A 10390-nucleotide genomic window follows, 5' to 3' on the forward strand; every position below is an offset into this window, starting at 1 on the left:
CTTACCTCTCATTCTTCTTAGTCTCATCTATATTTCTTAATCCTTATCACCATATCATGTTACCATTTTTTATCATATCACTATCTCCTATTATGTAAATCCCTTCTCATCCTTTTTTTGTCAGTATACAGAGAGTGTTAAATCCCTTAGATCCATTCCATGTAGATATGACATGTAGTCATCCACTATCTAGAATTCTTATATGAGTATTATTTTATGAAATCCATTGATTAAACTCAAAATCTACAACGAATATTTAAGCCAAAATTTTGATTTAATCAATTGTAGTTAGAGTTCGCTGATCAGACCAAAATTTCTACATGCAATCACAAATATTTAGGACTATTTTTGCTTAATTATGTTCCATATTACTTTACTTTCATAATTGCGTTCCAATTGTAAGTAGAGATTATATAGCTACAAACATAAAAACCCAAGTCTAGAAGGTTTTTTAATGAAAGTATTAGAACCCACATTCTATGCCTATCTATATTTATTGTAATCTGGTCTCTCAGAGGAAGATCCAGTAATACTTAACTTTATTCAATAGCTGAGATGACTACTACAATAAAGTTATGATGCTTTGGTCCATAGTAAGCAAAACTCAATGTCACTCAATTATTTTATGTTTTTAGCTAAATCCATATGATTTATAAAGAAAATCTAGTAAACAAGACTCAATGTCACTCAATTATTTTATGTTTTTAGCTAAATCCATATGCTATTGATAAAAAGGCCATAGTTAAAATCGGTCAATTGGATGCCCCAAATATAGTGCACAAAAAGGCCATGGAATAAAAAATTGTCCCATCCAGGGGATCGAATGAATGATGGGACGTAAACTCATGCGCAAAGGGGGAGCCAAGAGGCCAAGCCACGAAGTAGCTTAGAGGGAAAGCCGAGGGGGAGCCAAGAGTTCGTAAGGGTAACCTATTTTTTCGTCCCCGAATGTCAGACGCCTTCGCGTCTTGGGCAGGACGAAGACGTCTTGGGCGGGACGAGGACGTTTCAGACGGGATGGTTTCTGGACAGGATGGAACATAGACGAAATTATACAGGATGGAACAGTTCTCACGAGGAGGATGAGGATGTCCCACTATGTTGGACAAAGGCGTCTTGGGCAAGACAAAAATGTCTTGGACGGAACGATCTCCGAACGGCACGGGACGTGAACGACATTATTCGGGACCCAAATAATTCTCATGAACCTATAGTTCTGGATCGTCCGGAACGTGGACGATGGACAGGACGGGACGGGACGGAGATCATCCCGTTTGACATCTAGAATCAGCGCAGGGACGCGGACGGGACGGTTTTTTTGTCCAAGTCGACGAAAACCATCCTGTCCAGAGGTCTTGGGATGCATTTCTGTCCCGATTTTCATCCAACCTCGTGGACGGGATGGTTTTTTCGTCCTGGGATGAAAAAACCGTCCCGTCCGCGTCCCTGCACTATTCATGAGCGATGAGCCTATACATCCGGGACGTGGACGAGACGAAGGTTTCGTCCGGGGACGAAGTTTTCGTCCCGTCTGTCGTCCCTAGACGTAACCTGGGACGAACTTTCGTCCGGAGAACCCCGGACGAGACGACTTTTCGTCTCATTGGACAAAAACTTCGTCCGTCCGGGATGTCTGGACGGTGGACGATCTAATTGGACGAATTTTTTTTTGTTTTTTTCACTGCGAAAATGCCATTTAGATTAAACATGAATGTAGTCTGCTTATTCATTTTTTTTTTCTTGAAGAGATAGTCTGATTATTAATAAATTGTGTTCATCATTAATTGATGTTAATCATAAATTTTTTTCTCTGTGAGAATGCCATTGAGATTGAACACGAATATAGGCTGATTTTTAATAAATTGTGCTCATCAGCCCCTTTTTAGTATTAATTTATGTTAATAGTAATTTGCATTCCTCTATTTACTATTTCATTTACATAAAGGTGGCATTGAACTTCAACTCCAAGAAAATATTTAGATAAATAAGAAATCATAACTCATGTTGTTTTAATTTACCTAAATCCGATAATACAGAAATCTCTTAGATTTCTGTCATGAGTAGTGTAATATTGATAATTATATACGATATTACAATCTCACTCAAGGTTTTCAGTGATTTATCATTCATTTGCGTTTCGCACTGGAGAACGAAGCTAAGAAAATTTTATAATTATTTTTAAATTCAGAACAATTGCCCAACTTTCAAAGTGTTCGCCACATTAAAAGAGATTAAATGTTGAAAGAACAAGGTCCAGAAACAGTGTGGGTGAAAGAGAAAATAAAATCGTTTTTGAGGAACTGGGACGGAAGGATGAGGCGGACGTCGTGCCCCCATCCATCGCCCTTGTGCAAAACTAGTCGACGTTGAGTTAAAAAACCTGCAGGTAATAGAAATAAAAGATAGAGAGTTAGAGAGGGAGATAAGTAGAGAGATGCGTAGATAGAAAGAGATATAGGGAGACGGAGAGATACATTTCAGAGAGATGTAGATGTAGAATTGATGAGAGATAGAGATAAAGAAAATAAAAGAGAGTAATTTAGAGAGAGAGATAAGTAGAGAGATACCTGGATAGAAAGAATTTCAGAGAGATGGAGAGATAAGTAGATAGAGAGGGAAACAGAGAGCGAAGAGAGAAAGAGATAAAGAATAAAAGAGAGAAATTTAGAGAGAGAGATAAGTGGAGAGATGTGTAGATGTAAAAAATTTCAGACAGTCGAGGAGAGACGTAGATAGAAAGGGAAACCCAGATCGAGGAGAGAAAGAGAAAGAATAAAAGAGAGCAATTTAGAGAGGTAGATAAGTAGAGAGATGCGTAGATAAAAAAAGTTTCCGACAGTCGGGAGAGGTAAAGATAGAAAGGGAAGCCCAGATCGAGGAGAAAGGGAAGGGTATCCACACACAGAAATATGAGGACAGATGAACCAATGTGCACACATAGAAGAAGTAGAAACAGTACCGGACACGTAGTAATCAAGCACCGCTTCTTAGAAGAAAGGACACGCCGCAGCCAACCCCTACGCCTGCACCGACCTGCAGATAATGATGATATACTCAGATGTTTATTGCATTTCATATTGGATGGAGTTATATGTGGTCACGTATTTATTCAAAAAATTAGATTTCTAGCAAAGTACTCATTCAAACAGAATAATAATGAGAATTGAGAAGCCAAATATATTGAAATACTCTATGGAAATTGACTTCATCAATGAAACAAGATGTCTACAAATGCTTAGCCGACGTCTTCACGTACTATCATGACAGTTTCCCCATTATATGATGAAATCATTGTCATCCTCATCACAACCATCCATCGGTTAATACTGAACAATCATTGCTAAAACTCATTAGTTCGAGCCCAAACATGGGTCGATCCGGGGATGGCGGTGATGACAACAAATTCATCCTCGTCCACCACAAGTTAAACCCCAAATCACAAAAAGAACCTGGGAGAGTCCAGTATCTCCGATAATGAATAATTTGATTCATTATCGGAGATACGTAATCAGGCTGATGACGTTGACCGCCTGTGGACAATTTTGCTTCATTATCTGGCCTTTTCATTTGATTTCCAAGACACACATCATTGGCCCGCCATCAGCAACGATAAACCCATCCTCATTCTTCCAGGCACAAACATGGATGAGATTGAGAGAGATCGAGAGAGAAAATTAACAAATTAAAACGACAGTTTGAGGGAGATCGAGAGAGAACATTAAAAAATTAAAATGTGAGATTGAGAGAGACCGAGAGAGAAAATTGACAAATTAAAACGACAGTTTGAGAGAGATCGAGAGAGAAATTTAACAAATTAAAACGAGAGATTGAGAGAGATCGAGAGAGTTTGAGAGAGGTCGAGAGAGAACATTAACAAATTAAAACGTGAGATTGAGAGAGATCGAGGGAGAAAATTAACAAATTAAAACGACAGTTTGAGGGAGATCGAGAGAGAAAAGTACATAAATAGATAGATATATAGAACGAAAATCAGATAGGTAGATAGATAGCTAGATATATAGAAGGAAAGATCGACAGATAGATACATAGATAGGTCGAACTTTAGATAGAAAGAACTAAAGAAAAATCGGATAGAAATACCAATACATACGTACCTTGCCGGCACGATTCCGCGTCCCTGTCACGAGCTCGTAGGATCTTGAAGAAGATGTTGAACTCACCTATTAGTGCTCCAGCAGGTTGGTTCCACCTCTCCAAGCCAAGAATGTGCTCGCCACTGGCAAGTCGCCAGACACCAATACACAGACACGCAGTCCCGCCGATGCGATTTCTAAAAACCTAGGGCAGGCGCGATGATTTTTCATTTTTTCATTTTAATTTCGTCCCATGGTACGAAATTTCGTCCCAGGGCCTTGGGACGGATCGAAACATCGTCCCAGGGTATGCAGGACGGGATGATGCGGACGACATATCGTCCCGTCCTTCGTCCCGGGGGACTCACCGGACGGTCACGTGGACGAAGCTCGTCCCGTCCTCGTCCGGGACGATCCGGATGTATAGATGAGCCTCAAAAAATTTGGACGTGTGACGGAACGACTATCGTCCCGTCCCGTCCCGTCGTGCGTCCCGTCCCGGACGATGGTGCACTATAATTATTCCAAAAGTAATATCTATTTCTTAATGTTATGTATAAATCAGTGTTTAATACGTTGTACTCCTATCATAGATTGTAGCTCGAGAAACTCTTCTGTAAGGCGAATGCTGTCGCCAATCTCCCCGAGCATCTCTAGAGAACGAGGTAAATCTTTCCTCCATCGTGAATGACTGTTCTTCGTTGTCTTTGAGTTGGAAATGATCTTTCTTTTGTAAACTGCAAGCATTCGGTTATGGTTTTAATTTTATGATTTGATTTTCGGAAATGGAAATCGCGGTTTCCAAATGCGGATCGGCTGATAAATTTGGCTCATTATCGAGTCCTCCATTTCCTGATCGAGGAACGCGACCAGATGGCGGAAACTGCGGCTGCACGTTCTATTCTATGAATGATTTAGGTGTCCTCATCGCAATTCCTGACTGATTCAGTTACAGTCATGAGGAGGAAAAAATAGTCTAGGATTTTGTTTTTACAATTTTTTGTCGATCAGTGTTGCGCATAATTTGGGTATTTCAATCGTAGGAAAAATCAACGGTTCCATTCCGTTGGAATCTTTGATGTTTTCTGTTTTTTTTTTCTCTCGATTAATCTCAAGCGCAAAAATGATCGACAATAAACCGTATTTCTTTCTATGTTTTTCTCTCTATGAATGATTTAGGTGCGCCAATCGCTCTTCCTGACTGATTCAGTCACAGCCATGAGAAGGAAAACATAGACTGGGATTTTGTTTTTACAGTTTGTTGTCGATCAATCTTATGATAGAAAAAATCTACGGTTCCATTACGTTGGAATCTTTGATTTTTCCTGGTTTCTTTTTCTCTCGATTAATTGCATGGTTTCACTCAACTAACTACAAGGTTAATTTTTTATCACGTTCATTGGTGCCCTTTGAAGTTGGTGAATAATATTGAAAATTACTCTTAAATTATATAAATGTATCCATATGCCATCAAAAAATTGGAAGCTGGTAACTAGTAGCATGAAAAAATCATTGAAGAATCGTTAAATATAAACCATCACATTTCTTATTACCACAATACCCTGGTTTCATCGATCATGAGTTTGAAAGTAATTTTGTTATTGCTGTCCATGTTGATTTACCAAAAATTTCATTTGGAGGTTCTGTAAGTTAATGTTTATTCTTACTTTGAGCGCGGCTTTGATTAAGGCTTGGGGTTTTCTCCTCTTTCAGAACTTTTGATCTCTAAATATGTTGACGAGTAAGTTGGAGTACGTGAGAGAATTTGAAAGTGGAAACAAGCTGCCAAATTTCAATTGGATTGTCGTCAGAATTGATGGTTGGCACTTTCACAAGTGAGAACCGCATTAATCCTCAGAAGTGATACAAGTTCATTGCATTAAAAAAATATTGTTTATTTTCTTTTCTTTTTCTCTGCTGCAGATTCGCCGAAGCTCACCGATTCGAGAAGCCGAATGATGCCCGTGCCTTGAATCTGATGAATGCATGCGCAGCGTGCATGCTGGAGAATTTCCCAGATATCCTCTTTGCCTACGGAGACAGTGACGAGTACAGGTCAATTCCTTACTCATTTTTTTGAGGTTTTTTGTGATCCAATATTTATAAATTTATCCACATTATCCTCTTTCCATCAAATACAGAAAAGAGGAAAATAATGTTACCCATTTTTACAATATTTCGATGGAATAAACGATGCATAATTTTGATGGAGTTTATGCGTAAATCCTTAGCATTAAAATGTTAGCGTAGATAATGCTCCCCCCGGCCCCTGTTATCTATACTATCTTTTTTACACCAAATACAGTAAAAAAGGGGGGGAAATGAAAGTTCCTTAAGTTTTTTCTCGTTTTCGCAGCTTTATCTGGAGGGAGAAAACGAATTTCTGCGGAAGGATGGAGAGGCATGATAACGCTAGAAAATTCTGCCTACGATTTTAAAATTTGACTGACCAGTGGTTGTTCTTTTCTATTTCAAATAATCTGGGCCGTTCATCAGCCAGATACTCTCCCAGAGCGTGTCCTTGTTCACATCTGCATACGTGATGAAGTGGAAGGAGTTCTTCCCAACGCAAGACTTGATATATCCTCCGGCGTTTGACGGGCGCGTAATCTGCTACCCGAAAATCAAACTCGTCAGAGACTACTTGAACTGGAGACAAGCAGACTGTGAGTACTCCTTTCAGTTTCATCCACCATTTATTCCAATTCATTTTCTTCAAAAAGAAAAATCCAAATCATATGATTTGATTTACAAAAAAAAGAATAGAGAATTACCTGTTGACCTAGATGATGTTATCATTCATTTTAATAAGGAATATAATTTTTTATTAATGAAGGTTTTCTTTTTGTAAGTGTAAAATGGAAATTAAGTCTCATCATTACTTCTCAACTTTCTTGAAAGCTTGAAGAGCAACTAATGAACACGCTGTAGCTACTTATTTTGTACTATATCTTTTGGTTTAGTAGGTTATTACCTGTTGACCTAGTTTGTATTATCATTCATTTTAGTGATAAATAGATGCTTTCTATGATGAAGGTTTTGTTTTTGTAGGCATAAAATGAAAATTAAGTCTCATCATAACTTCTCAACTTTCTCGAAGGCTTGAAGAGCAACTAATGAACATGCTGTAGCTACTTTTTTTTCTATATTTTTGGTTTATTAGTGAACTACTTGTTTACCTAGTTTATGTTATCATTCATTTTAATAAGGAATTTATATTTTCTATGATGAAGGTTTTGTTTTTGTATGTATATCATGAAAATTAAGTCTCACCATTACCTCACAACCTTTTTGAAAGTATGGAAACCAACTGGTGAGCGTGCTGTAGCTACTTACATGCTGACCTAGATATCAGTGACTAACATGCTGTACATGAAATTCATGAAATTACTTGGTGAAGTCCTATTGAAATTCATGAAATTAAATGCCTAATAAGAACTAAAATGTCTCATAAGTCGACTATTTGATTAAACGCATCGCGCTTATTATGGGTCAATGATTTATATCAGAAATTCCGCTTAAACGATTATGCTGTCGCAAATTATGCTGATGTTAATGACTATTAAAGATTGATAATGGCTCGATTTGCACAAAAATCTTGGACCCATCAACGTGGAATTTTTTGTTGTTTCTCCGCAGGCCATATTAACAACCAGTTCAACACTTGTTTTTGGGCGCTGGTAAAATCCGGAAAATCAAAGAGTCAAGCCCAGAAATTTCTGCAGGTAAAACTCGCGCCTCTCTCACTGTCTCTTGAATTCCATTCTCATCATCCCCTTAAACTTTGCAGGGCACTCAGACAGCGGAGAAGAACAGACTTCTAAAGGAATTCGGCATAGATTACGGCGATCTTCCGGCCATGTTCCGTAAAGGTTCTTGCGTCTACGAGGATAAATCTTCGGCCGAGATCGACGAACAAAAGGATCCGAAATGCAGAAACGTGGTAATCGATCACAGCGATATAATTGGAAACGAATTCTGGAACCAGCATTCATATATTCTTAGCGATGATTGAACGTACCTTCAATTCAAGATTATCTTATCTTGACATGTTGCTTTTGGTTGGCGCTTGAATCTTAACCTGGTATCGGAGCGCAAGTTTCTACATTCAATTGAATGGGATGAAGGTTTGGGACTGTTGAAGACAGTTGTTTAAGACGGAAAAGTAGTGGTAAACACTTGAATCTTAGCAGAAATGTTGGGAAGGTCATCAGGATGACTTGCAGAAGAAGTCGTCAATCCGGCGGGAATTTGGGGGAAGTGGCTTGGGAGATTTGGGATCTGGCTTGGCAACCGGCTGCGGGGGAGGCTTCGAGGAGATCGAAAGGGAATCCGGCAGAAAATCGGCGGTTGGTGGATGGTTTCGCGCGGCGGAGAGAAGATGTTCCACTCTGACGCTCTTCTTCTTCTTCGCCAGGGCCGCCGAGCCGGCTTCTTCTGCAAGAAAAGACAAGAACAGTTCCGCGGAGAGGGAAACCAGGTAAAGCGCCTCGGAATGCACTCTGCCGATCTCCCTGTCCAGCTTCATAATCCTCTTCACTCGACCAGGAGGAAACGAAAGGTGCGAAACTGTCTCGATCTCTTCATCTTCTCGTTCTCGCTCTTGCTGGATCCGGTTCTCTCGATTCGAATCGTCTTCGGGACGAATTAGCGGCTGCTCTTCATCGAGATTTTCCAGATCTGGCTGTTCGTCCGGCTCGATCTGTTCTTCTCCGCCCTGACCTTCTTCGAGTCGGTTGATGCTTGGATTCTCCGCGATTTCTGCATCGAGATCGGTACCTCCATCGCCATCATCCATCTCTCTTGCGATCTCCCCGTTCTACTTCGCGGGATATCTATTCTGAGGGCTTTATATATTCGTTCTTCGCGCCTTCCCGCGCGATTCCAACGATTTGAATTTTCCCGCCAAAAGTTAGGTTCCGAACTGAACGGGACGGTGCCGCGACGTGTCAACCCAGCGTGTACTCAAGGGTGTTCAAGCGCGCGTGCCCTCTGGCTTATAGTTATGCGTTCGACGACGCCAGCAGTGTCCTTACCTGCGCGTCCTGCTCTGCTGCCAAATATCTCGTCACGTTCTGCCCGTAGATTGAACTTCAGGGATCGTCAAACATCATACGTCACATCACACGTCACCATGACTGTCATGAGACGGATGACGAGACGGTAACGGTGATGCGTGACGAGCTGTGCGTGACGGTAGACTTTGACATTTTGGACCGGGGAGCAGACCAGACCGGGGACCATTTGAGGGTGGACCGGTTGGTCGGGCCGGATCCAGTCCGATGGTCAAACTGGGCCGGGACTGGATTAAAATATAAATAAATAATATAATATTTTTTATCCCCAGCTCCCCCTTGTCACCGACCGCGTCGCCCCCCCTGTTCTCCCTTTGGCTCCCTCGCTTTCTCTCTCCCTCCCTTTCTCGCTTTCTCTCTGGTGCTCTCTTTCTTGTTCTCTCTCATGCTCTCTCTCTCTCTCTCTCTTACTTGTTCTCTCTTGCACGCTCTCTGCTCTCTCTCTCTCTCTCGCACGCTCTCTTCTCTAATTCCGTTCTCTCTCTCTCTCGCACGCATTCTTCTCTATCTTCCGTTCTCTCTCTCCCAGACTCTCTTCTCTATCTCCCGTTCTCTCTCTTCTCTATCTCCCCCTCTCTCTCGAACGCTCTCTCCCATTTCACGCTATCTTCTCTCTCTCTCTCTCTCCTGTTCTCTCTCTCTCTCGCACGCTCTCTTCTCTGTCTCTCTTTCTCTCTCTCTCTCTGGCATGCTCTCTTCTCTCTCAAACGCTCTCTCCCATTCTCTCTCTCTCTCTCTCGCACGCTCTCTTCTCTATCTCCCATTCTCTCTCGCTCTCTCTCTCTCTCACATGCTCTCTTCTTTCTCAAACACTCTCTCTCATGCTCTCTTCTCTCAAACGCTCTCTCCCGTTCTTGCTCTCTCGTGCTCTCTCTCTCTCCCGTCCTCGCTTTCTCGCACGCTCTCTTCTCTCTCGCACATGCTCTCTTTTCTCTCTCCCGTTCTCTCTCTCTTTCACGCTCTCTTCTCTCTCAAACTCTCTCTCCCGTTCTCGCTCTCTCGCACGTTCCTTCTCTCCCGTTCTCTCTCTCTCTCTCTCTCGCATGCTCTCTCTCTCTCTCTCTCCCATTCTGTGAGTCTTCTCCTTTTCTTGTCTTCTTTTACCTTTTATCCTTCGTTATCTTTTTCATACTATTTTCCTTCTTCCTCTTTCTCCTGATTTTCTTATTTTTCATTACGTGTCTTTACCTTCTTCCGTTTCATCTTCCTTTCTTCTTCTTT

General features: G+C 41.1%; 2 protein-coding genes across 3 annotated transcripts; one reads left to right on the forward strand and one right to left on the reverse strand.

Moving 5' to 3' along the window:
* Positions 1-4668: 4668 nt before the first annotated feature.
* LOC144700544 (tRNA(His) guanylyltransferase 2-like) lies at positions 4669-8126 on the forward strand. Of its 2 annotated transcripts, XM_078571964.1 has the most exons (7): positions 4669-4759; positions 5808-5929; positions 6018-6149; positions 6451-6495; positions 6591-6760; positions 7734-7819; positions 7885-8126. In XM_078571964.1, the coding sequence occupies exons 2-7, from the start codon at positions 5826-5828 to the stop codon at positions 8107-8109; spliced, it is 762 nt and encodes a 253-aa protein (XP_078428090.1). In that variant the 5' UTR covers positions 4669-4759; positions 5808-5825; the 3' UTR covers positions 8110-8126. The 2 variants fall into 2 exon arrangements, with proteins under 2 accessions (XP_078428090.1, XP_078428091.1); XM_078571965.1 differs by lacking the exon at positions 6451-6495.
* A 133-nt stretch (positions 8127-8259) lies between these two features.
* Positions 8260-9427, reverse strand: NF-YC13 (nuclear factor Y, subunit C13). Its single transcript, XM_078571966.1, has one exon. The coding sequence runs from the start codon at positions 8890-8892 to the stop codon at positions 8305-8307; it is 588 nt and encodes a 195-aa protein (XP_078428092.1). The 5' UTR covers positions 8893-9427; the 3' UTR covers positions 8260-8304.
* Between the last annotated feature and the right edge of the window lie 963 nt (positions 9428-10390).

The sequence above is a fragment of the Wolffia australiana genome, chromosome 3, assembly GCF_029677425.1.
Source record: "Wolffia australiana isolate 7733 chromosome 3, ASM2967742v1".
In the NCBI taxonomy this organism is placed as follows: domain Eukaryota; kingdom Viridiplantae; phylum Streptophyta; class Magnoliopsida; order Alismatales; family Araceae; genus Wolffia; species Wolffia australiana.